This window comes from Abrus precatorius, unplaced genomic scaffold (genome assembly GCF_003935025.1).
Source record: "Abrus precatorius isolate BTA unplaced genomic scaffold, Abrus_2018 Scaffold7, whole genome shotgun sequence".
NCBI classification, from domain to species: Eukaryota; Viridiplantae; Streptophyta; class Magnoliopsida; order Fabales; family Fabaceae; genus Abrus; species Abrus precatorius.
Window position 1 is genome coordinate 23,265,388 of NW_020874417.1, and position 25,793 is coordinate 23,291,180.

A 25,793-nucleotide genomic window follows, 5' to 3' on the forward strand; every position below is an offset into this window, starting at 1 on the left:
CCTTCTTCACCCACCCCGATCTACTGTGATAATCAATCAGCCCTTTACATAATTGCGAATCCTGTTTTTCACAAACACACAAAAGATATCGAGATCGATTGCCACGTGGTTCGAGAAAAAAATGCAACATGAAATCACTTACTTATAGCTAGTCTGAAGTTCAAATCAAACAACAGACATTTTCACCAAATAGGTCATTCTAACAGGCTTTATAGGCTTTTTTTTTTAAGCTCAAGCATAACCTATTTAATTAATTAAACTTTTTAAAAAGTTTAAATTAAGTCTATTATTTAAATAGGCTAAGACAAGTTAAGCTTTAAAAAGGCTAGATCATAGGCTTCTGTTGGACAACCTTACCTATTTTTATCCCTACTTGTAGGCAAAATTTCAACTAACTTTGTTTGTTCCAATGGTCAGCTTGGTGACACGCTCACCAAATCCCTCAAAAGGTCGAGGATTGAATACATTTGTAACAAGTTTGTTGCATATGATTTGTATGCTCCAACTTAAGGAGGAGTGCTAGAAATGTCATATTTATATTTAGTAAATTAGCATTAATTAAGGTATATCATAGATTGATTAGCTCTATCATTAAGATTGATTAACTATTAATGTATTTCCTAGTTATAATTATTCTATATACTATAAATATAAGAGGTGTGATATGCTCTAGACACAACCATGCATTATTCTCCAGTAGGACACTTTCAACTTAAGTGTGAGGTTGAGGTAAGTGAGAGAAAGAGAAAAGGAGAAAATGATTTTTTGTTCTAGGACTCTTTGGTAAAGTTTGATATTTCAATAATAAATATTAAAAATAATTAAATAACATGATAATGAGTTGAAACTCTATTATCTAACTCATCACTTAATAAAAGACATGGAATAGTTAATAGTAAAAATTAATTTCAAATATTTTAAAAATTTCATTGACTAAATCTGAACAACTTTTTTTTTTAAAAGACTAATTCTATAAAAATACTACTTTTATAGGAACCAAAAACATAATTAAGATAAAAAAAAATATTACTTATTTTTTATTATCTTATATAAACTTTTAAAATTTTATGTAAATATTTATATTTATAAAGAACTTATTATTTCATATAAACTTTCAAAACTTTGTATAAATATTTATATTTATATTTATAAAATTTATAATACAATCTATTAAATAATTTTTAGTTAAAATTTTTAATAATTAAATATATTTAGTTTCATATAAAAAATATTTTTTTTAAAATTATAAAGTATATCACTTTCATTTATATTAATTTAATAATTCGTACCATGCACATTTGTTTTATTTTATTTTATTTTATTTTATTTTATATATATATATATATAATATTATGATAGCTAAAGAAGAATAAAAGATACATTAATGTTAAAAATAAATTAATTATTATTAACTAAGAAATCATAAAATATAACATTTGAAAACAATAAAAATAAAAAAAATGAAAATAATGAATTTTGAATAAATTTTACAAATAATAAATTAAGTATTATAAATTTTATAAATATATATACATATATAATTATTTATAAGAAATTTAAAGTTATATATAAGATAATAAAGATATTTTATAATTAGAAAAATAGATAATTATAGAAAAATTATATAAGGTAATAAGGTTTTTAATAAATATAAAAATAAATATTTATAAATAATTTAAAAATTTATATAAAATAATAATAAAAATTTAAAACTAACTTTGATTTCAAAATCTTAAAATAAATTTAATAAAGAAGCAAGTAAAAAGTAAATTTAGTATAATAAGAGAAAATACAATACACTCATTATTTTTAACTAATTTTAATGATAATATTTTAATTTTTAAATAGTAAACTTGTATTTATAATATAAAAGTTGATTTATTTTCACAATTTACATTGCTCTAAAATATTTATATCTTGGATTTTTCTTTAATTAATTATAATAAAATTATTTTTATTGTTAATATGTCTTTTATCATTCTCTATTTATTATATATATATATATATATATATATATATAATGTGTTTTTTTATATTTACATTTTTAACGTGATATTTTATATATAAATTACACTTTCATCTAAAATATACACCACAATAAATTTGTTTATTGTTTGTTAATATCTTATATTTGGTTGAATTTATAATAATGTAAAATATTCAATTTCTACGTCTTACATTATTAAATTATTTGGTTATTAAATTAAAATATATTTTTTAAAAATTATTATTAAATTTTTTATTATATAATATAAATAATTATTAAATTATATATATTTATATATATTTTTTATTTTCATATGCTTTCATTTTGTACTATTTAATTTTTGTTTTTAGGTGGGCATTATGAATGGGTAAGAATCGCCAAGAAATCACCAAATACTCCGTGTAAAACACACCCGACAAGAGGTGTTGGTCGGAAGAATGAGCACAACCAAATATTCGTACCATACAGTGAATTATTGGCAGAAAAAAAGAATTACTGAGTCTAATTTGAGTTAATTCAGTTAAGATTTGAGTCTTCACAGCTTTGGGAAAAATGTTTTTTTATTCAGGTCATAAGGTTAAATATTAATTTTATATTTTAAAAATATTAATATTTTATTTCTTAAATTTTGTTTTGTTAAAGTTATAATATTTTTAATTGAAAAAGGAAACAGAAATAACGTCAGTGATTTGATTAAAAACATACAAAGAAGATGCACTCAAAACCAAATCCTACGTTGGTGGGGAAGACGAGTTTGTGCAAAGGGGTCCACTGCATGCGAGCCGTAGAACACGTCAACACCTTCTTCTGCCACTCTGCACCGCGTGGCATATTCAAATGCTTTAGAAACAACACCTTGATCTCGATGTCATCACCATCCTCCACGTGCAGCCAAGTTCAGGTGCCCCACTAACCACTGTATTTTTAGCCTCGCACTTCGTTCATCGTCAAGATCTCTAACAAGCATATATATATATATATATATATATATATATATATATATATATATATCTAATACATTGTGCTTTCCTTCCAAAACCCACAACATTTCCATCAACTCAAAAGATCCCAAAAGCTTGTTTGTAAGAATGGCTTCGGCTGAACAGAAATTTCCTCCACAACAACAAAAGATACAGCCTGGGAAGGAGCATGCTATGGACCCAACACCCCAATTCACCAGTCCTGACTACAAGCCTTCCAATAAACTTCAAGTATATACATTCATTTATACACCCCCGTTTATTTTCCTATACCCATAGTTATTTTTTTTCATATTTACATAGGAATTTAAATACATTCTTAAGTTTTTATAATTTAAGTAAATTTAAGTTGGGTCTTTAATGGTGCTTGTATACTTTCATAAATTTAAGTTTTCGACTTGATACAGTTTTTGGTTCTTTTAATATTATTCTATTAGGTTTTAATTTTGTTTAGAATACTAGATATTGGTCTCAAATGAAGTAAGTAATATATGGAGATTAAAAATATATTTTAACTTATGGTGGTGCATGTGTGGGTGAATTTATTTTCAGGGAAAGATAGCATTAATCAGCGGGGGTGACTCTGGGATTGGACGTGCAGTGTGCAACTTATTTGCCTTAGAAGGTGCTACAGTGGCATTCACATATGTGAAGGGGCATGAGGACAAGGACGCAAGAGACACACTCGAAATGATCAAGAAGGTCAAGACTACGGATGCTAAGGATCCAATGGCCATTCCAGCTGATTTGGGTTTTGATGAGAATTGCAAGAGAGTGGTGGATGAGGTCGTCAACGCTTATGGCCACATCGACGTTCTCATCAACAATGCAGCCGAACAATACGAGTGTGCAACCGTGGAAGAGATTGATGAGCCAAGGCTTGAGAGGGTGTTTCGAACAAACATCTTCTCATATTTCTTCCTAACTAGGTGAGTGCAACAACAACGGATTTAGTCTTTGGTTATAGACTTAAACAATTAATGGGTTATATATGCATGCTTGAAAGTGATATATTATATATATAGGCATGCCCTAAAGTACTTGAAGGAAGGAAGCAGCATAATCAACACGACATCGGTGAATGCTTATAAAGGAAACGCTAAACTATTGGACTACACGTCGACGAAGGGAGCAATTGTGGCCTTTACAAGGGGTCTTGCGCTTCAGCTAGTGAGCAAGGGAATAAGGGTGAATGGGGTGGCACCTGGACCCATATGGACCCCATTAATACCCTCTTCTTTCAAGGAGGAAGAAACTGCACAATTTGGTGGCGAGGTTCCAATGAAGAGAGCTGGCCAACCTATTGAGGTTGCTCCCTCTTTTGTCTTTCTTGCCTGCAACCAATGCTCCTCTTATATTACCGGACAAGTTCTTCACCCCAATGGTAATATATATACTCCTCTTGTCTTCTTTTTTAGATGTTTTTAACTCACTAATTAACATGGGCATGTCTTTTCAGGTGGGACCGTTGTGAATGGTTGAAGCGTTATTTAGTGACATTCAGGATCGATACGAGGGAGTATATGGGACACGAGCAGTAGGGTGTTACGTTGTGTAAATGTGTTACGGTGTCCACTTTTGAATGTGTGTTTTTTAGTAATATATGTAAAAGAATATGATAAAGACGATCGAGAATGTATCAACTTCTATAAACAAGTGTACTCTACTGCTTTATGGTACGAATATTTTTGCACGAACTGCGTCGTTATTCGGAATTCGGTTCTAAATCTAATTGGAACTTAGTGATATTATAAAGGATTAATCATGGATGCATCTGAGAGGAGGAATAGGAATACAATTTACAACGTTGTTGGTGTTCATTTAATATCGAGATCTGTTCCTTATTCATATTATGAACGACTCGGTTATACTAAGGAGTATTTTCCAATTAGGACAATGGTGTGAATTATACTATTTTATCTGAAATTGGTTTTAAATTTTGTGTTCATATTTATAAAATATTTTCTGTTAAAAACTATAGTATATCATTTTCATTTATTTATTTATTTTAAATCACGCTGTTAATTTGACTTATAAAATATATATTTGACAATTATATCTATGCAAATTATATATATATATATATATATATATATCATAATTTTTCGTTTTTATTGATTTTATAAAGTTTTTTTAGTTTTTACTTGATTTATTAGTGCTTAATTTAGAATTTTTATTTTCAATAAAACTTGTTAAGCATGCAATAAGGACAATAAGGAACAAGAGGCATTATTAACTATATTATCTAAAACTAACTGTAAAGCTTTCCAAGAATTACATTTTATAGTAATATTTACATGGCTTTTAGTCTTAATTAATTGTAAACTAAAAGAGGTAATAAGGTCCTAATTAGACCCCTATAGGGAGGAATTTGTTCTATTCAACGCTGAATTATGAACATTAACCTTCACCGCATGCTGAGAAGAAAGGAATCCATTTCTTTCAGCTTCTTGGTTAGAAAGATCTCAAACTTTCTGAAACGAGACGTATGAAAGAATTTGAGAAACAAGGATAGAAAGAAAACAAAAGAGTTCTTATCGGTCTAAATTTTTCAAACAGTTATGCTAAATAAAACATTTCAATTTAATTGATTATTAACTGTTTTATGGGTCAGGTTAAAATTACTGGAATTACTCCAGTTACTAGGACCAGAACTGAAAAAATTATATCAACTAGCATAAGTAAAGTGTCGAGTTTGAGTCCTGTCTTGTGTATGAAAAAAAAAAATTAATACTTAACTTTAAGACTATAAATCATTAAGGCTATAAAAGGTTATAAATCATTTGAAGAGCTAATTCATTATATAAGCAAAATTAAGGTTATAAAAGGCTATAAATCATTTGAAGAGGAAATTCATTATATAAGCAAAATTAAGGTTGTGAATGTTTCTAAATTTTACAAATTTTTATTAATTTTTTACACACAGAAATAGGAATAAAAATCATTAAGGCTAAAAATCATTTGGAGAAGTAATTCATTATATAAGTAAAATTAAGGTTGTGAATGTTTCTAAATTTTATTAAGTTTTTTTACCCAGAAATAGGAGTAAGATGTAATCAGGAATATTCATGTTGAGCAAGAGTAAACTCTTTTTCAAAGCGTTAGTTTCTTTTTAATTTTAATCAGATCACATAGGCATTGTAGTACTAAAAAATATTGAAATAAGAATTAAAGTTATTATTAACTCTTTATATTTAAAACATCACTTTGATTGGCTATACTAGAATCAATATTATTAAAAAATAAAATGTTAGACTTATTTCTATTAAATTGTTGATTAAAAGGTAATACAATATTTATTTAACTCACAACAATGACTTGATTAAGAGATGCTTTAAAATTAAAATAATATCATCACAAAGAAAAAGAGAAATTTTAGTACTGTTTCAACCAAAAAAAAAGAAAAGAAATACTTTCATCAAAATCAATTTTGTCCCTAATGCAACGAGTTAGCCTTTCAATAGTATAAAACAAAAAGATAAGGAGATATAGAATTCTCTTTACTAATCCCTCTAAGAGAGAAAAATTAAAAATATGTTTTATTCCAATTTACACACATTGAAGATGAAAAAAAAATACATTAATAAACAAGGTCAATAAAATTAATACTAAACCTAACAAGAAATAAAGTATATTTAATAAAATCTTAATTCAACATATCATAAGTTTTTGCTATATTAAATTTCATTATCATAAAATTGACTTGTCTCGTAAGACTCTTAAAAAAGTAGACAATCTTTGCAAAGTAATCACATCATCTATCTCTTGCGTGCCAAGAATGAAACTTTTTTGATTATCATAAATTAAATAAGAAAGAGAACTCTTTAATTTTTTTTTTTTGTCAAAATTTAGTTATGATTTTATAACTAACAATACAAAAGAAATGAGTTTAAATTGGTTAAGAATTTCAAGACGATCAACTTTAGAAATTAAGTAATAATAATTTGATTTACAACTTTAATTTCTTGAGGTTTATTGAAAATGTACTTCACAAATTTAAAAAGGAAAAGATAAAAGAAATTTCATTTTTTTTAAAAGCATGCAAACTATCTAAATTAGGATATTTATAATTACAAATACTAACCAATTTACATTTCACTTCTTCAGCTATCAAGTATTTCTTTATCAATATCCCTTAAATGGGAGAAAAGAAACTAAGCTAAATAATTTAACTAAAACAAAAGTAGGTTTTGTATAAAAGATTTTTAAAAAGGTTAACTACTATTTGTTTAATAAAATCATAATTATTTTCCTAATTTCTATTACTAGTTTTAAAGACTTGAATTTTATTAACATATTTCCAACCATCAATAACTTTACGAAAGAAGCTAAAATTTCTATCCCTAATCTAATCCAATTACTTTTATATTGCTTAAATAATATAATTCTTCGTGGTCTAAGAGTTGTTCATATTCTAACAAAGAGTATTCATTAACTTAGAAAGATATAAATTGTCTCTAAAATAAACTTTAAACATATTCTATTAATTCTATTAAAAATGCAACGCTTACAGTTGAAAATATTACCAAAGATAGATTAATTCCAAGAAAAGAAATTCATTCTATTAAATTTTTTAGGCTAAGAACAATTAATCTTTCAAGAATTTTTAACTTGATTAGAAAAGTAACTATGAGACAATCATAAAACTGAAAACTTAAAATTGGAGCAAGCATTACTAGGTTGATTTTGAGTTTTAACTTTTAACCAAAGAGTTGCATGTTCTGACTTAGAAATAACTATATTAATATAAGAATTGGAGGGAAAGTTATCCCTCCATAAAATATTAGTAACAACATATCTAATCTTTTAGATTTTCCTTTTGCCAAGTATACAGAACTCCATTAAATTCAAAATGAAAGAGGCTACGTGTATCAAAATAAAAATAAAGTCATTAGCCACACACCAATGAATATTCAAATTTAGACTATTATCAATCAATTCATCCCAAAGTAAATTTTAAAGGTAAGCTTAAGGACTAACATAAATGGTTGGAAGTAGCCACCAATTATTATTCAAACCAACATTTAGATGCATAACATACCTAGAAGTAGAATGAATTGAGATATTTAACTTCTTAATATTCCAGAGACACTAAATACCCTCAGAAAAATCAATAGCACTAACTTTGACAACTTCATTTAAGTTAATTTTCTTCAAGATCAAATTAGCTTTTTCATTACTAGCTTTTGGTTCTAAAATAATAATAAAATCTAACTCAACTTTATTAAGTCATTGATTAAGACAAAAAAAAAGTTTTTCTCTAATTCTCTTACAATTCTAAAATATAGAATTCATTAAGAAATATTTAGATTTTCATATTGCACAACAATTGTGCATTGAATATCCTAAGAATTACTCTGTATAGAAATATTATTATTGCTATCACCATTGATTAAATTATCCAAATTAAGATATAAATCAGGTGATTTATCAAGAGGAGGGTGTACGCCGTGAAAAATTGGATAATAAGTACCTCTTACTCCTAATATATCATACATACAGCTCCTATATTTGAATTTATTATATAATTTATTTTAAAATTTAGACACAAGCTTCATAACTTTTATATCACTTCTCATCATTCCTCCCCTCCTCCCCTAAATCGAATTCTGGCATAAGAGAATTATTATTCAAATTATCTTTAATTACAAAACTTTCTACCTTATGTTGAGATAAGTTCCTTTTAAGATGAGATTTAGACCTTCCTAAATTTTTAGGATTACTAATTCTCTTAGTTTCTAACTTGCATTTAGGACCTACCTTGTAACATCCTAAAATTAAAATTTGTACAATGTATATTTTATTCTTAATCATTTAAATTAAAACATCAGTTTTTGAATATAATGAACTTATTATAGTAAATTAGTGAAATTTTCCTTTATGTTTTTTGTATGTAGATGAAAATTTCAAATTTCGCAATGCTAATATAATAACAATAATAAATTTTGTAAAGAGTAAATAAATATCACAACTAAAACTTAATATTCTTCATGAAAAACCTGAATATACATTACATATATTAACATAAAAATTTTCATTATCTGTCAAAATATATAGGACTTAAAACAATATTTACATCACCAAAATATTATATCACATAAACAAATATAGGTCCTAGAGCAGTCTCAAACATAATCCAATACTAAAGACCAGTCCTAATCATTGACCTCCTGTTAACTCTCTATCTCTGCTAAATCCTCCGAATCCAAATCATCATCTGATCCCACGTAACGATCGCCTGAATTAGCCGTAACCTTTGTGCTCGTACGCGCTCGAAGATCCATCTGAACAGTCTTCCGAGATAGTCATGGTCATGATAAGTAAGGGCTGCTAGAGTCCTAACCGTACCTCTATACATATATATATACATAGGGTCTGATGTATTCTACTCCTAGGAAAATTAAACGGGATACTGTAAAAGAAATTCATCTCTAACATAACAAAAGTCCTAGGTTCATCTTCCACAAGGACAGTAAGTTTAAAATAACATAGTCTTTGATATTCATTAAATATATAATTTAACCTATTATGTACTAATCTATCTATTAATCTAACTCTTCCCTGAGCGAGAAGGTCAACTATGAAAGTTTTCCTGAATACCAAAAGATATCCATAAGAAACAAAAATAGGAAAAACGATTGGAGAAAATCAAGTTTAATCCAAAGAAACTTACTCGAAGTCGTTTAGGTTCAACATTCAAGCTCAGCTTTGAAGACAAATTGGAGTTTCTGAGGCTTTTATCTAGGTAAAATGAAGAGAGAGTTTAGAGAAAGTTGAGAGGAGTACGTGAGTTTAGAATGAAATGAAATTTCCATGCTGAAAATCTCTGAAATGCCCCTCAACCTCGCGCACTCTCGCTTGAGTGAGGAATAACTCGCTTTAGCGATGGACATCTCGCTTGAGCTATGGGTCTCTCGCCTGAGCAAGATATGCAGATAGTGGTCTCGCCCACTATTTTCTGATAAGCTCGCTTGAGCGAGCTTCATCTCGCCTGCTCCATCTCGCCTGAGCGAGATATTGTCTAGAGAATATGATCTTTTTCTTGTGGGTCCTCGTCTGAGCGACCTATCTGAGCGAGGTGACAATTGGGCTACATTTATCTTATCTCGCCTGGGCAAGAAGCATCTGGCTTGAGCGAGATAGCCCTGCAACTTTGTATTCCTGCACGTTCAATCTCGCCCAAGCGAGATTTACCTTGCTTGAGCGAGACACCCAAGCGAGATCTCCTGCATCAGAATCTTTCCAAAATCCTCTATATTCTTTTCTAAATACACTCTAAGACTACTTAATATTAAACAAAATATAAATTACCAAAAAATGAAAAGAGGGTGTTACATACCTTACTAGGGTAATTTTATAGTTATTTAGAAAAAAGAATGAAATTTTCGCACTAATATTAAGTATTCTCAACTTGAGGGTTTAGATCATATTTTTCTTCTAATATAAAATCATTCAAAGCCTCAAATTTTACTCTTAATCCTTTCTTAACTGTGAGTATGCTATTGATATTCAAACCTTGAGACTTGTTCTGCATGTACTATTTTCTTCCTATAGGGCTTTTTAACTATCATCCTATGTTTAAACAATTGTTGATCTTCCTCCTCATCAACAATTGAATGTTTTCATTCTTTTTTCATAAAATCAATCTTAATTCCTCCTTATTAATATCATTTTTATTGCTACTTATTAATTCTTATCCAATTGGATCCTCATATTCACCTTGATGTTTTCCTTCTAAATAACTATCAAGTTTATGACTACATTTACCACAAGAAAAGCAAATTAAATGTGGTCCCTCTTATTCAATATTAAATTTCTATCCTAGAACATTAAATGTAGAAAGGAGTTTCTTTTTAAGATTAATCTCAACAAAAATTCTTACAAGTTTACTCTTAGACTATATAACAGCGTGAGAATCATTTTTAACATTGTACTTAATATAGAATCTATATGTCGTAAAAAAATTTTGTTATATATTTCAATAGTAAACAAATATTAGATTCTAACCCACAAAACTATATTCCAGAAGATTGGTCTTTAGTCTTAAAGAAAGACCTCCATCTTTGTACAAACAAGTAGTGATCTAAGACTAATCAATGACCCTCAAATAAAGCTACTCTATAGTCTACCATATAAGAGAAGTAGACTGAAAAATATCATTGTTTAAATCTAACACATTTATCTCCTTATTTTCCTCTACCCCACCCTTAAATATACTTTATTTTTATCCTAAATATTTTAACTCAAACTTTTCCCTTGAAGTTTAACATACATCTTCAAAGAGCACACCATGATTTGTAATCATCTAAAGAAATTTCAAATTTAGAGCACAGTGAAATATTATCATCCAAAATAGAGTTAAATTCACATTATCTTCATTAGATATGTTAAAATCATCCATTACAAAAGAGATAATTTCATTGTGATTAAAATACAAATTCATGTTATTTGAGGCTAAAAGACTATCTTTATACGACCTAGACTTAACATCCTTATTACTATAAGGGGAAGAAAGTAACTGGTTTGAAGAAACTGTCTTCACATCTAGATCTTTCGGCATCTCCAATTGCTCCATAACATATTTATCATGCACATCCATCTTTGTACCCTATTTCTTTCTCTCTCTTTTCAAGAACTCTAGATTCACACTTACTTGAGAAGCTTCTTCCATAAGAACTTTGCTCTAGATAATATGATAACTTTTCATCTCTTTCTCACTACTATTCATCTTCTTCGCCTTCTTGAAGTTTCAATTTGTCAAATCGTCCTTTGCCAATGAGCTTTGAATTTTATGCTCTTTTTGTTTCAAAGAAATATGATTTTCTAGGAAAATCTTTCTTTCAAACTATCTACACACTAAACCAATTGAAATGTGAGAGAAAATCTCAACAACATAGCTCAAATAGACATTCGAGAAAACTCTAACATAGTGACGTTGAGTCGTGCGAGAGAGAAAATTCTAGCAACAAATATATTTTTTATTTAGAAATTATTTTAAAGATATAAATAAGGTTTAATATATTAATTATAAATATTTAATTAAACATTTTAAACATTATAAAATAAAAATTAATTATTTTAAAAATATATTGTCTTGTATAAGGATGGAATTAGAAGAGTAAAGTTTCTTAGTGATCCTGTTTAACATTTTCAACTAAAAACAGATGATGATGATGATGCTAACAGAAAACTGCAACTATATGCAACAGCATTATTATACGCCTATGATTCATTATGAACAATGCTAAATTTCTCCAGCAAGGCAGTAACCCCCTCGGTTGCAAGAATGAGGTGGATCTCAAAACTTGAATAAATGTTTTTGCCTGGATTTGAGTTACATATAAGTTAATTACATTCACATCCTTGAGGTGGATTAAAGTGATCATGCTCTCTGTGAAGCTGCTTCCTGTTCCTTCTTGATGCTTTCATAAAGACTCTCAACAAGGTGAAGCAAAAATTTATCTGCACCATGTCTGGCCACCAGAGAAATTGATAGGGGAAGGTTATTATACATCCCCAAAGGTATGCTTACCTACAGAGTGTCACCAAAAACCACACAGTTAGAACCTTCCCAAGTTTAATTATAGGATTTAAGTGTTTCACAAACATATACATAGGGAAAACCTGGCAAAATCCAGATACTCCAGCAATGGATAGCAGGCTAAACGCCCTTGCACGGAAATTTTCTAATTCAGGTGTATTTGTTTGCAATTTTGGTGGAGGTCCTGGAACTGTGGGAATCATGAGAACACCAAAATCCTGAAATTTTCACACAGAAAAGGAAGCGTTAATAAATATTAATTGATTGTTTAAAATTTTCCCAAGTGCACATTAGAAATCTGAATGAGATGGCCAATAAATTGTTCAAAATCTTAGTAACAACTTTAGTCCCACCCACCCAAAAGAAATTTGTGACAAGCTTCTCAATGTATAAATGCCATTTCACACCTAAGCAAGCATGATGGCAAAAGAGAAAAAGAAGACAACTTCCATTTGAGTAGCAACCTAAAAAGATTGTGCCTTTTTTCTATCGTAAACTGAAACGAATTCTCTTCATGGAATCACGAGAAAATAGTATGGATATATCTGTTTCAAGAAGGTATACTGGATGACAATACTACTTTCGTTTTAAATGGATAAAGGTAAGTAGTACAGATAATATTGATAGGGAGAATCTTTAATCTTCAATTATGGATTTGTGCATAAGATTGATCACAAGGGTATCAACTAATTACTTCAAAAGTAAGAATGATCAATGATAAGAGAGGTTCTTCTGTGAAGACTAAGGATATATATATATATATATATATATATAAAAGATGAACATAAAACTACCATAGTCCTATTTGAATAAATTTGTAGATTAAGTCATTATAAAAGAAGAAAATCAATATAAAAATGAAACTTCTCTTGTAAATTAAAAACAACTTATCTCTTCAACTTTTAGAGAAGTTAAACAGAGAGTTTATTAAAAAATAAGGAACATAAATTAATTTAAAAAAAAAAAGTTTGATTCATTTACTATTTATTTTTATTCCTGTAAGTATTTATTGAGAAATGAGAAATTTATTTAAACTGGGTTATAATATGTTCATTTGTTGAAATCTATTGTTTATTAGTAGGTCATGGGATTCCGAAGATCTTGCTATGGTTTGTGTGCATGCCTCGTGTGGGTGTGTGAGAGAGAGAAAGAATACCCCAAGAAGAGCAGTTAGAGCATCGTGTAGTTCCCTTTTTATAGCAAAACATATATCAATGTTTTCCCCAGTTGTCATTAGAGCTTTTGATACACGTTCCGAAATTCCAGGACCTAAATTAGGTTTGACTGCACTAATCCATTCACCATGGTTATTCTTGAATTCATACCTACATCATTAAATGACACAAGGAATCAAATTTCAATTGAGGGCAATCCAAAAGGAAATTACAGTCATCTTTCCTGAAAGCTAAGGATTGAATGGTGTGTCACACATTTGAAGCAATCGCATGGAACTTGAAAGTGCAGCCAGTGATGGAATGTTATATACTTGGTCTGTATTATCTTTACTCATGAAATGCTTCAAACTTGGAACATTGGCCATCACATAGTCGCCAAGGATTTCACTCTTTAATACATCATCTGCAAAAGACCATCTCAATTAGTAAAATCAAATTGTTCCAAAAACATATCAAATATCATTATTGGGATGAAACCGCATATAGATTTATGAATTAGAACCAAATTAAAAGGAAGGAAATGCAAGAGTTTCCCATAATTTAACATTTAATTTTTGAATTCTTTTGTTTTAGAATTAACAAACAATTACACTTAATTGACAATGGTAGATCTATCTGCCAATTGTTCACCTCCATATATCTTCTCAATTGCTTTGGTGACAATTTGTGTAACTACATTGTACGGAATGCTTGAAAGCTGGAAACAGTCTTCTGCAATGATAATGCTAGTAGGTCTAACTGGTACTATATCTGGCAACTGTAGAAGTACATGTCCAACTTTGCTCAAAATCATTGGATCCTTAGCAAACCATCCTAGATATGAAGATGAGAGAAAAAGAAAATAAGTCTCGAGACCCCGACATGTACACCATGCCACTAGGAGATGAAATATACAAAGAGAAAAGTCAGACCTAAAATCTGGAGGAAAAAATACATAGCAAACAACACCTTGTTAAAAATCATAAATACCTTTTAACCTGATAATAGAGAAAACAAGTACTTTCTCACTTAATTAGAAAATGCAATGCAAGCATATTAGAACCACCAAGAAAAATGCGCATTGCAATGCACTAAATCGAAGAAAGAATCTCGTATGCATTGTAAAGTTCAAGAGAAAATAAAACTTAACTCACTTGTAAGTTCTCCTAGAGATTTTCTAATCCCAATGTCATTATGATACTTTTATGTTTAAAATAATAAAATGATGAAATGTATTACTTAGTATAGCCATCAATGTTCATGTGTTTGTGCATATGTCATTCTCCATTACCCTTTGTAACGATGCATTCACCCAAAAATAAAGATTTAACATAGTTATCGAGCTGGTGGATTATTACCCACAGTGTCAAAACTTTGAGCCATAGGAATAACTCCGGATTCTGAAACAGCACCATGAGAAGGACGAAAACCAAAAATCCCACAGTATGATGCAGGCACTCTTACACTTCCTCCAGTATCAGTTCCTAATATTTTAAAAAGAAACTTCAAATTATTAATAAAGTGGTATCCAAATAACTTATTGGAATGGAAGAATATATCACCTATTGAGAAATCCACTAGCAATGCACCAACTGCCACGGCAGAACCACTAGAAGATCCTCCAGGAACCCGATCTGCTGCACAAGGATTTCTAGGTGTTCCATAATGTATATTCTCTCCGTTTATACTGCCAAAGTAGAGTACTAAGTTAAAATATGCACATTTCTGATGACAAAAAAAATAATACAAAAACTCAGAATATTAGAATCATATTTTCCATTAGGAAAAAACACCACTAAAGTGAGTTTGTCTCTAAAGTGAGTAAGGATTTATCTGCCCTTATTTTAATTAAAGTGTAAGATTGGTATACCCTTTCTTGCATCTTTAGAGACAAAATCTTTTGGGGGAGCCTTGTCCTTTCCATACAATCTATTGATTGAGTGATATAGTTAACAATACACTGCTTCCAACTCTAAAATATAGACTCACAAGTAACAATCTACAAAAGAATTTTCAAAGATCATAAATTATCACTATTTCACATGATGCTTAGGGACTATAAAACTCAATGATTCTTTAGATTGAGTAGAAGAAAAGCAAACCTGTAAGCCATTTCATCCATTACAGTCTTACCAACACAAGTGGCACCTGCTTGGAGGAGAGCCAAAACTGTGGAAGCAGTAGAGGTAACCACAGGATGAGTCCTTGCCCAGTCAGGATTCCCAAAGCCAGTTACATATCCTTCCACATCAAATCTGCTCTACACAAAACACTTCCTTCAAGTTCGAGATTATTCAAAGTCAAATCCACAGGTTAATTATATATGAATTGACTTTGGAGAATTTAGATGCTCTGAAAATAAGAAAAGTGAGAACATCATACATGTCTTTGACTGCAAAGGTAAGTGAATTCAAAGGAAGAGCAGGTGAAGAACTTTGTTGTAAAACAAATTTCTCCATGAATGCTCCGTAGTCTGAGGGTTTTTCCATGTGTTCGTCTTGCGTTTCAACCACTCACAGATGATGATGCTAACAGAAAACGGTAGCGTCTGTTTCTCAACTCGTTTTGGGGGTTTAATGATTAAAGAGTTTCTTGTGTCAAATGAGAAATTTCCCAGTGTTTTATTTTACGAGTATGATTCTTACTAGGATAAGGGTAACTTCAAACTGCGATTGGCCAATCCAAATATCAGTCACACCATATCCTCGTAATAATGTTTCTTTTGTGCTCTACTGAACAAATTCATTTTTTTTTAATTATTTTTCATATTATTCACACATTTATTTTTTACTACTTTTTCACTTTACTGTTTTTTAGTTTTTATTAATAATATTTTTTTGAAACTACTGAAAATTATTTATGTTATTTGAGTTTATTAGATTAGTATCATAGTTAAAAAGTCTTCTAATATTTGAAGAATCATTTAGTTTGTTATCAAATCTTTCATTTTTCAGTTATGTAATTAGTTTGAGTTTCTTTGATTTATTATAGATGCATTATTGCTATTGAATAAAAATTGAATTCTTTCTCTATTTATTATTTTCACATTTATGTATATTTTCTTTTTTTATTTTATTTTACTTGTTTACCATAAAATAAAAAATTGGTATCAAGAGCTCTTTTCTTATGAATATGTGAAAATGGATGTTGAATTAAATTTCTTATAAGTTGCTCTTTTTATCTTTGATGGAGAAAATTATGATCTTTGGACTATCAAAATGAAGACTTACTTAGAGGCTTTAAATATTTAGAAAGTTGTTGAAGAAAATTACGAAGTTCTTCTGTTGTCGCACGATCCTACCATAGCCCAAATAAAAACTCACAAGGAGAGAAAAACACAAAAAACAAAGACAAAATCATGTCTTTTTGCTGGTGTTTCAGCAACTATCTTCACTGAAATCATGACTTTAAAAATAGCAAAAGCAATTTGAGATTATTTTACGAAAGAATATGTCAGAATGAAAGAATTCGACGCATGCAAGTGTTAAATTTGATGAAAGAATTTGAACTCTAAAAAATGAAAGAGTCTGAGAGACAATTAAAATATATTCAGACAGACTATTTGGCATAGCCAACAAGGTAAGATTACTAGATACTGATTTTCTTGATTCTAGAATTGTTGAAAAAATTCTTGTTAACAATGCCTGAAAGATTCAAGACTATAATCACCACCTTAGAGAATACTAAATACTTATCCAAAATCACATTAGTGAAACTCTTAAATGACTTATAAAAATATGTTTTTAAAACTGCTATTAGTTATTTTCTGTTATTTCAATTTATTAAATTAGTATCATAGTCAATAAATTATTTCAATATTTTAGAAATAATTTAATTTATTATCAAATCTTTCAGTTATATAATTAATTTAAATTTCTTTAACTTATTATAAATGCATTGTTACTACTAAATAAAAGTTAAGTTCTTTCTCCATTTATCTTTTTTCACAATTTTTCTTATTTTCTTTTCTTTATTTTATTTTACTTGTTTACCATAAAACCAACAGTTTTTCAAATAATCAGTTCTTTATTTTTTCTTATTAAACCAAGGAATTTTGTTTTACTTTATTTTATTTGTTTTTCTTTCCTCGTTTACTGTTTTTCATATGATTCACTTATTTATTTTTTGAAAGTGGGCAGCTAGCCGGTAAGAGCTTAAAGAATCAGGCTTTTGATATTCAAACCCGGAAAATGGATCCTCTGCCGTTTTGTTACAACTGAATGAAGTCTTTACCATGAAAAATGTTATTATATGAATACAATAAGATATTAATAAAAAGTACATGTTAAACAACTTCAGGCCCATTGGAGTTGAATGGAGAATCGCAGCTCTCTGCAGTAACCGGCAAAGATCCAAACCTCAATAAAACTCTTCGACGTTTGAAAAACTTCAATCCCATTATCCAAGAATTACAGCAAATAAAGGAGAAAAAAAAGAAAAAGAAAAAGAAAAAGAAAAAGGAATCTACTCATTTCCATCAGAGTCGTTATCAAATATGTACAAGTATGGAATCACAGTCGTGCGATCAATCAAGTCACTTTGAGAAACCTCTGTGTTGACCCCAGGTGAGCTCCAACCTAATCGTTGTATGTATACACCATCATAAGCTTCAATGTTCAATCCTGAAGCAAGAAATAGTTGAATCTCATACACAAATCTGTCTGTTCTTGCTCCCAGAAAACGCCTTGCTGCTTCGGAGACTGACATCTTGAACTCCTCCTGTTTCTTTTCAGGCGCATCTGCGTGTGCCTTCTGTCCTCTTCTGGAAGTTTGAGAATTAACAGTGACCACTATTTTTCCATCTTCAAATAATGTTAAATCAACTTAAATGCATGAAAAAAATTACCTTGTCCATAATGCTTTGACTACACCAAGGATATGGTGCACAATGATGTCAACATCTTCCTCCTACAGATTAAACAAGAGGTATGAGTGAAAAATATGCAGTGCTAATGAAGGAAAACAACTAAGCTATTACAATAGCATGTGGCAACCCCCTCCCCTTTTTTACCCCCTCATCAAACAAAAATTAATTGAGAGAGAAAGAGAAAGAAGAATCAGAAATTTCATCTACAATTAGGCACATGCATAATGCAGTAGTAGAAAAGACAACGCAACAAAATGTGAATGCATGCTATATTACAGGATATTTTTCATGTTGCCAGATAAAATTAGAGAGGAAGAAAATAATTTGGTTTACACTGACCTGAGAGAGAATTCACAATTAAAACATTAATATGACAAATTCACTAACCTGAATAAGAGCTTGAATTTCCCTTGTTAACCAAGTTTGAAGCCAGCAATTTGGTTGACAAAACTTACGAAATTTCCAATATTGTGATATATTGAATATGTCATCTAGGAAACCTGCTCAGACAGGGTTAAACGTAAGACAAACATTGACAAAACATATCTGACACTAATGGAAGGACAGACACACACCCCTATTGATCAAGAAATTAGTTAAACGAAAGGCGGTAGAAGACCTTGCTCAGTGTAATAGCATTGTAACCTATATCTGTGCGCTTTTGACAAGATAAAACTGCACACACAAATAGAAGAGCACAGTATATAAAGATAATTCTACCAAAACTTTTATCTTGAACAAAACTGACAAACAAACCTATCCTCCAAATCCTTATTTACATAGTGTCGTTGAATACAACTTCCTTCAACTCCAAATATGATAGAAAAATTTTCCGTCTGCATATAATACATGAATTGCAAAATCAGCATTTCATTTTATCCAGCTTGATACTAACTTCACTAACATTCCCCAATTGATTTATCATAACCGCCCTAACTGTTTTGCAATTTTAGAGGTCCATAATAAACATTCAGGGTGCAGTAAATTTATAGCACTTAAAGTTAAAATTCATAGTCCTATATAAAAATTATTTTAATAGATTAAGGGACAAGGTTGAAAGGTATTAAGCAAACCTTACAGAGGGGGCATTTTACAGAAGAAGGTGCAGAACGGTGCTTAGCAGCAACCACCTTGGTCCAACGTAAAATGCAATTGAAGCAAAACTTATCTGCAACACAATAATAAATCATGAATCAAACTATTCCCAAATTCATCCAACAAATTGTAAGTTACCATGAATCATATCGCAACAGAACAGAGAGATAGTTATTTAGAAGAAGAATTAAAGGGAATTGGGTGAGGGCATACGAAGACATTTGTCGAGGTAAGAAATTTGAAGCAACGATCCCAAGCAGATTGGGCAACGCCCATTTGAATCCTCTGACTCAAAGGAAACATGCTTGCTTAGCTTAATCGCTGCGTCTTCCTCCATCCTTTCCTGCACCTCGCTCCAAACCCTATTTTCCTAATTACAATCTTCTTTGGCTCCTTTTCGCAAACTTTTCAATCATTCCTTAAATCTTCCAATGTCAAATTTCTAGTTATTAAGAATAATTTTATATTTTTACAGTTTATTTATACAAATTAAATAAGATAAAAATATGTTTTTTAATGCTTTTGCTTAATATGTTTAAATATAAAATATTTTATTATATTAATAATTAATTGTCATATAATTGATTTTTAAATGTTTATTAAATTATTTTACGTGATTTTATATTTGGTTCCCATTATCCGTTAGAAATTGTACATGAGACAAGAAGGTAAAGTAGAAAGAGATGGAACTATTCAAGGCGTGAAAACTTGGTTGACAAGTACATTCGTAAGTAAGTTTTGGAGAATATATGGATAGAATATTTCGGTTTTTAAAATTTTATAAATTATTTATTAATTTTGAATTTTATAAAAAAAGTTTTACTTTATGTTGTTTATTTTATTATTTTATATTAAAAAGTACAAAATAATATTGTACAATAAATTATTTTAAGATATAACATGAAATGAATTAACATAAAATTTAAAATTTAGAATAAAAACATATTTTATATATTGATATATTATGTATTATAAATATAATAGAACATTATTATTAATTTAATCATTTTCACTTGTTTTTTAGTTCAAAAAGTTATATATTTCAACATGATACATGTTGGACATCCACACGGCAAGCATTTAAAAATTGTTGGTAATTCGGAACTAGAGATACGAAAAATCAGACTTTAGCATTAATACTTGGTGTGGTAAAGTAATTTTAAAAAAGATCAAATTTAATGTGATAAAATATATAATTATTTATTTATATGGGTTGATAAATGATTTATTATACTAAATATTGCATAACTTTGCTGCAAAAAAGAGTTGAGTGATGTTGAAGTAGTTTCACAGAAAGAGGACAAGCTAAATAAATCATAATAATTATTAAATTTAAATATGTTTTTAATTTTTCTAAATATAATGTTTTTAGTCTTCTTTTTTCTAACTAACGCAATAAAAAATTAACAGATACCAATATCTTAATCACATCATCACCCAAGATTAAAATAATAAAATTTGAAAATTAGATATTAAAATTATAAAAAAAAACTCATTTTAAAAACTAAGACTAAAATTTTAGAAAATATAAAAGACTAAAAGTATATTTGAGCGGTCCTCCTGTTGGAGTCTTCTGACATTTTACACAATGAGTTCTCTTTCAACGAATGCATCCCATGAGTTGCTTTTGGAGCTTTATTTTGCAGCTATTTAGTTCCAAGAGCTGCGACTTGATAATTTCAACATCATTTCTCATCATCTTTATCTCATGGACATTTATCTGTCTTTTTTCAAAATCTTTGTTTACTCTGATAATTGTTTGAGTATTTGTTCTTTGGTAGTTTGATCCATTACTTGACATTGATCTAGCCACGTTCACTTGCTCCAAAAGGACAAATTCTGTCACTAATTTAAAGGGCAACCTATCATTTTTCATCACATGTTGCCGTGCTTCTTGTGACAATCTATGATATTCCAGTACTCTACACACATCCATGCGATCTTCTTCTGTCAAATCTGGATGTGCCTGCAAAATTGGGTTAAATCCCAGTGTTATGCATGATAAAAGGGACCTTAGTGTTCAACTAATTAAAGTCAATTAAATATCCACATTTCTACATAGATATATAGAATAGATCTTGAGCTAGTAATTTAGAAATATGACATAACATCAATATTATTACCTTAAGGTACATGTCAATAGCTCTATAGAGGTTGTCATCACAGTATCTGGCATGTTGTGGCAATGCTTGAACAAGTGCTTTGAAATTTTCCACTGGGAGATTCTCATCCCTTGCAACTTGTGTGAGATACCCATCTACTAACTTTCCAACTGCGTGGAGTTTTGCTGAAGAATTGCTTGACATGCCACATACAGAAAACCGTAACACCCTAAGCACAACAGTTACATCATACAAAGAATCACTATGTCCTTGATTTTTAACCAAGAGATCTTGAACCCTGCATTTCTCCAACATTAAAGCTACTCTCCTTTCTAGCGCACACAACAATTCAGAATTTATTTTCAGCATCACCCCTGCTTTTATTAGGTGAAGCAAAAAAGTGCAAGTGACTGAATTTTCTTCACCAGGAAGTATCCTAATCAAACATTCAATGGAAACTCTATGTAATTGGAGAGTTATTTGTTTAGTAGCCACCTTGTCAATTCCAAGCTTGACATGGGAAAACCATTTTCTTGTCCAATGTTCAATACAAGAACCTACAATTTCCTGTTTGATGCTATGCTTTTTAATAGATTGGATCACTTCAATAAAATGATCTATGCGTAAAAGTGACACATCTTGGAACCACCAAGTATCAGCCATGTTTTTAATTCCTAAGTTATTTGTATTTCCTTGATTTGCTTGCACATTCAAGTGTCTTCGATTTTCACATTCACAACTAAAACTAGATGATGCATTTGGAATTGCGCATGCCTTCCAAGCTATTGCTTCTGAGCAGCGTTTCATTATTTGCAAGTCCTTGGCCCAAGGGGAAATGGATTCACAACTTTTGAGTATTCGAAATGTGTCTTTCCATGAAGATAATATTAGAAAGTTGAGAAAAGCTTCTGTCTTGGAAATGAGGTTCCCTTCTTCAAGATCTTCACTCATTTCCAAGAAATGTGCAGCGCAATATAATGGGATAATGTTGGTTGGGGTTATATCAATTTTCCAACCATAACAGAATTTGACTACTAATGCAAATGTTTTTGTCCCACCTGGAAGGTTTTTTATTTCGATGTTGAGGCTGTCCCTGCCACTCTCTCTGTGGCTTCCTCTCTCAAAGACAAGTCTATTCAAATATTCACTTCTTGAGACCATGGCAAGCTGAAAATCAATTAAATCATATGCAGTTAAAATTTTAAGAATATTAAATGTAAAAAATTATTTTAGCTCTTTTTAACCAAAACAACAGTAAAAAATGGTCAAAATAATTTTTTATAAAGTTAAAAATTGTGGAGAATTTTTTAACTTCTAAAAACTAAAATGTCCAACCTATATAATTTCATGAAACAATTTAAAAGTAGTCTGTTAGAGTTAATTTTGAACATACAAAAGCAGTCAATTTTTATTTAAAAAATAAAATATTTTATATTTTTATGCAATAAATACTTATTTTTTAATAAATATTTAATATTTTTAAATAATTAATTTTAACCTTAAGTATTGATATTTACATTTTTAAAAAAATTTTACTCGTTAATTATTAATAGTGTGTTTGCATAATAACTTAATTGAGTACATTTATTCATTTCATTTTTTTCAAAATGACGTGTACAGTAAATTTAATTACAAAATTTAATAGAATAAGTTACAAACAACTTATTTTAATAAATTATATAAAAAAAGAGCCTCCAAAAGTCCTAACTTAATGTCATAAGTGATTTATTATATCTTTCAAATAGGTCCTATTACATGAAAAATTACATGCATTTTTCCATAGAATTAAGGAGGGGTTGGTCCACCTTGTGCAAGTGAAAGCTTGAATCACCAACTTGTATGATTAAATCAGTAGGGGAATTTGCTCTAGCAATCCTGCAGCGATCAAATCAAGTAAATGGGAAAAATTACCACATGCATAATCAGCATACTCCAAGAACTAATGAGCATATATATATGAACGTGTTTGGGAGATGTTTACCAGTTTTGTTTTCTTCGTTCTAAGGAATGAGCAAGAATAGGAACACTGGCCGGTAGAAGGACACAATGGTTACAGTTCCCCCCATATACTACTGTCCCACCCAAGGCACTTTCAGGGTCAACACTCTTACTTCCCATGGTGGAGAATCTAGACATAAATTGAAGAGCTTCAGTATAGATTATGGAGAATATATAGACAGAAAGTGTGTACATGCCCTACTTTTAGATAAGAGTAGATGGTGTCGTGTCATTCTTAATTAATGGGATCAACGCTGTGTTTATGACATTGAAGAGGGTTTGTTGACTTTTGCCTTCTTCTGTCACTGTAACATTTGGATTATTGGAGAGTACACAAATAGGTGTTAATCTCATCCACTTGTTGAGAAATATAAAACCACCGTTCTTCATCCACGTCGCCCTCATCATTAAGAAGGCAACTTCAGGTTGTATTAAATGAATAACGCATCCCAACCTTACTAACCAAAACTGATTATAGCCTCATGATTGTGTGGTCAGCAAACTTGTTCTTGCAACTTATCACTCCCTTTTTTCTTTCCCCATCATTATTTGCTAAATGCTAAAGTGAGTTTTGGCTAAGAAGAAAACAACAATTAAATGAACGAAAAAACTTAAAGGGCTATTTTGTGGATATATATGATATATATATATATATATATATATATATATATATATATATATATATGTGTGTGTGTGTGTGTGTGAAAAATGATTTTCTCACACCATTATAAATCTAAAAACTTTTACACTCAATCTGTGCATTTTATTTATCCTACATCTAATAGTCAGTAAGTAATAAATTATACTCCCTTCATTCCTTTTTATTTGTCTTTTTTTATCTATTTCATTAGGATTCCAAGAATATATTTATTATTATTATTTTCTTCTATACCCTTACCCTTTACATAAATGAAATGACTAATTAACTTGTGCAAATTCCAAAAATTAAAGGAAAGTCTTGGTAATATACTCTATTTCTCAATTCTTATAGATTTAATTCTCAGATTACTCATTGAGCCTTGCATCATGAGTATAACTACAAGCAAAGAAAAAATAGAAAGAACAAAAGTCTTGGTAATATACTCTATTTTTCAATTCTCATAGATTTAATTCTCAGATTACTCATCGAGCCTTGCATCATGAGTATAACTACAAGCAAAGAAAAAATAGAAAGAACAAAAGACACTTGCATATTTCTACTCTAAGGCTCGATGAATTACAATAAGCATGAAGACTATGTAGAAATTGTTGAAGACTCCATAGATGATTGTAACATTGAAGACTATGTTGAAATTGTTAAAGACTCTATGGATGACAGTAAAGATGAAAACTTTATAGAAACTGTTGAAGACTCCATAGATGATTCTAACATTAAAAAGAATGTAGAAATTGCTCAAGACTCCATGGATGAAACTAAAGATGAAAATTCTATAAAAATTGTTAAAGGCTCCATAGATGACACTCATGTAAAAGACTCCGTAGAAATTATTGAAAACTTCATGGATAACTAAGAGAACATGTGCAAATTGTTCAAGACTCATATGAAAGCACATATGACACTTTAATTGGAGACTCTTAAGACATGGTTCAAGGTTTAAGGTGTGTGATCCTAGAAGGTGATGAAGACAACAAAGTTGAAGCTAATGAAAGAAAAAAAAAAGGCTTATATGGAAAGAAAATTCGAAGAAGTGGTTGCAACAATGCTGAAAATTTATCTTAGGAGGTTTGCCTCAGAAGCACTGAAGTATTTAAAAGGATAGGATTTCGTACATAGTGACATTTTCTCTTTGTTGCGTATTGTAGGTGTTATGATTTTATCATCTTATATGTTTTTATTTTGTTATTTCTACCTTTAGTTGTTGATGTAACATTTTTTTTAAGTTTATATTTATAGTTTTATTTTGATTAATAAACACTTTTCATATGATTTATTTTTAGAGTTTTTATCATTTTCTAGTTATTTGAATAAATTGGGTTTGTTACAAATACATGTTTTAATTTTGTATTTTTTATTATTTTGACCTTTGACTACTCTTTTGGTCATAACTTTGTCTACAAATATCATCTTT

The 25,793-nt window shown here is 29.6% G+C and overlaps 4 protein-coding genes across 7 annotated transcripts; 1 reads left to right on the forward strand and 3 right to left on the reverse strand.

Moving 5' to 3' along the window:
* Positions 1–3,075: 3,075 nt before the first annotated feature.
* On the forward strand, positions 3,076–4,449 carry LOC113871971 (NADPH-dependent aldehyde reductase 1, chloroplastic-like). The gene is made up of 4 exons (XM_027509075.1): positions 3,076–3,198; positions 3,520–3,896; positions 3,993–4,351; positions 4,427–4,449. Exons 1-4 carry the CDS (start codon positions 3,076–3,078, stop codon positions 4,447–4,449), a joined length of 882 nt encoding a protein of 293 aa, XP_027364876.1.
* A 7,707-nt stretch (positions 4,450–12,156) lies between these two features.
* On the reverse strand, positions 12,157–16,316 carry LOC113871969 (amidase 1). Of its 2 annotated transcripts, none has more exons than XM_027509074.1 (9): positions 16,045–16,310; positions 15,765–15,917; positions 15,225–15,349; positions 15,021–15,146; positions 14,314–14,496; positions 13,939–14,086; positions 13,665–13,833; positions 12,592–12,726; positions 12,157–12,499 (listed from the first exon to the last, which is right to left on the reverse strand). In XM_027509074.1, the coding sequence occupies exons 1-9, from the start codon at positions 16,149–16,151 to the stop codon at positions 12,350–12,352; spliced, it is 1,296 nt and encodes a 431-aa protein (XP_027364875.1). In that variant the 5' UTR covers positions 16,152–16,310; the 3' UTR covers positions 12,157–12,349. The 2 variants fall into 2 exon arrangements, with proteins under 2 accessions (XP_027364875.1, XP_027364874.1); XM_027509073.1 differs by having other exon boundaries at positions 12,175–12,499; positions 14,314–14,559; positions 16,045–16,316.
* A 1,578-nt stretch (positions 16,317–17,894) lies between these two features.
* On the reverse strand, positions 17,895–19,999 carry LOC113872992. 2 transcript variants are annotated; one of them, XM_027510919.1, is made up of 7 exons: positions 19,838–19,999; positions 19,603–19,697; positions 19,286–19,365; positions 19,149–19,204; positions 18,917–19,029; positions 18,509–18,570; positions 17,895–18,424 (listed from the first exon to the last, which is right to left on the reverse strand). In XM_027510919.1, the coding sequence occupies exons 1-7, from the start codon at positions 19,959–19,961 to the stop codon at positions 18,127–18,129; spliced, it is 828 nt and encodes a 275-aa protein (XP_027366720.1). In that variant the 5' UTR covers positions 19,962–19,999; the 3' UTR covers positions 17,895–18,126. The 2 variants fall into 2 exon arrangements, with proteins under 2 accessions (XP_027366720.1, XP_027366721.1); XM_027510920.1 differs by lacking the exons at positions 19,149–19,204; positions 19,286–19,365 and having other exon boundaries at positions 17,990–18,424; positions 19,608–19,697.
* Positions 20,000–20,937: 938 nt separating this feature from the next.
* LOC113872822 (root phototropism protein 3-like) lies at positions 20,938–23,861 on the reverse strand. Of its 2 annotated transcripts, XM_027510656.1 has the most exons (5): positions 23,708–23,853; positions 23,532–23,601; positions 22,473–22,893; positions 21,748–22,400; positions 21,191–21,590 (listed from the first exon to the last, which is right to left on the reverse strand). In XM_027510656.1, exons 1-5 carry the CDS (start codon positions 23,842–23,844, stop codon positions 21,225–21,227), a joined length of 1,647 nt encoding a protein of 548 aa, XP_027366457.1. In that variant the 5' UTR covers positions 23,845–23,853; the 3' UTR covers positions 21,191–21,224. The 2 variants fall into 2 exon arrangements, with proteins under 2 accessions (XP_027366456.1, XP_027366457.1); XM_027510655.1 differs by having other exon boundaries at positions 20,938–21,590; positions 21,748–22,893; positions 23,708–23,861.
* Positions 23,862–25,793: the final 1,932 nt, after the last annotated feature.

Excerpts from the sequence above, each read along its gene's own strand:
- LOC113872992 (XM_027510919.1), bottom strand. The coding sequence starts at position 19,961 with ATGGAGGAAGACGCAGCGATTAAGCTAAGCAAGCATGTTTCCTTTGAG. Across the intron at positions 19,205-19,285 it reads AATAAGGATTTGGAGGATAG|TTTTATCTTGTCAAAAGCGC; the intron begins GTTTGTTTGTCA and ends TTGTGTGTGCAG. Across the intron at positions 18,425-18,508 it reads GTCAAAGCATTATGGACAAG|AAGAGGACAGAAGGCACACG; the intron begins GTAATTTTTTTC and ends TCAAACTTCCAG.
- LOC113871969 (XM_027509073.1), bottom strand. The coding sequence starts at position 16,151 with ATGGAAAAACCCTCAGACTACGGAGCATTCATGGAGAAATTTGTTTTA. Across the intron at positions 15,918-16,044 it reads ACCTTTGCAGTCAAAGACAT|ATTTGATGTGGAAGGATATG; the intron begins GTATGATGTTCT and ends TGTGTAGAGCAG. Across the intron at positions 14,560-15,020 it reads TCAAAGTTTTGACACTGTGG|TGGCATGGTGTACATGTCGG; the intron begins GTAATAATCCAC and ends TTCATCTCCTAG.
- LOC113871971 (XM_027509075.1), top strand. The coding sequence starts at position 3,076 with ATGGCTTCGGCTGAACAGAAATTTCCTCCACAACAACAAAAGATACAG. Across the intron at positions 3,897-3,992 it reads TCATATTTCTTCCTAACTAG|GCATGCCCTAAAGTACTTGA; the intron begins GTGAGTGCAACA and ends TTATATATATAG. Across the intron at positions 4,352-4,426 it reads ACAAGTTCTTCACCCCAATG|GTGGGACCGTTGTGAATGGT; the intron begins GTAATATATATA and ends ATGTCTTTTCAG.
- LOC113872822 (XM_027510655.1), bottom strand. The coding sequence starts at position 23,844 with ATGGGAAGTAAGAGTGTTGACCCTGAAAGTGCCTTGGGTGGGACAGTA. Across the intron at positions 23,602-23,707 it reads GAACGAAGAAAACAAAACTG|GATTGCTAGAGCAAATTCCC; the intron begins GTAAACATCTCC and ends TGATCGCTGCAG. Across the intron at positions 21,591-21,747 it reads CTATTGACATGTACCTTAAG|GCACATCCAGATTTGACAGA; the intron begins GTAATAATATTG and ends CCAATTTTGCAG.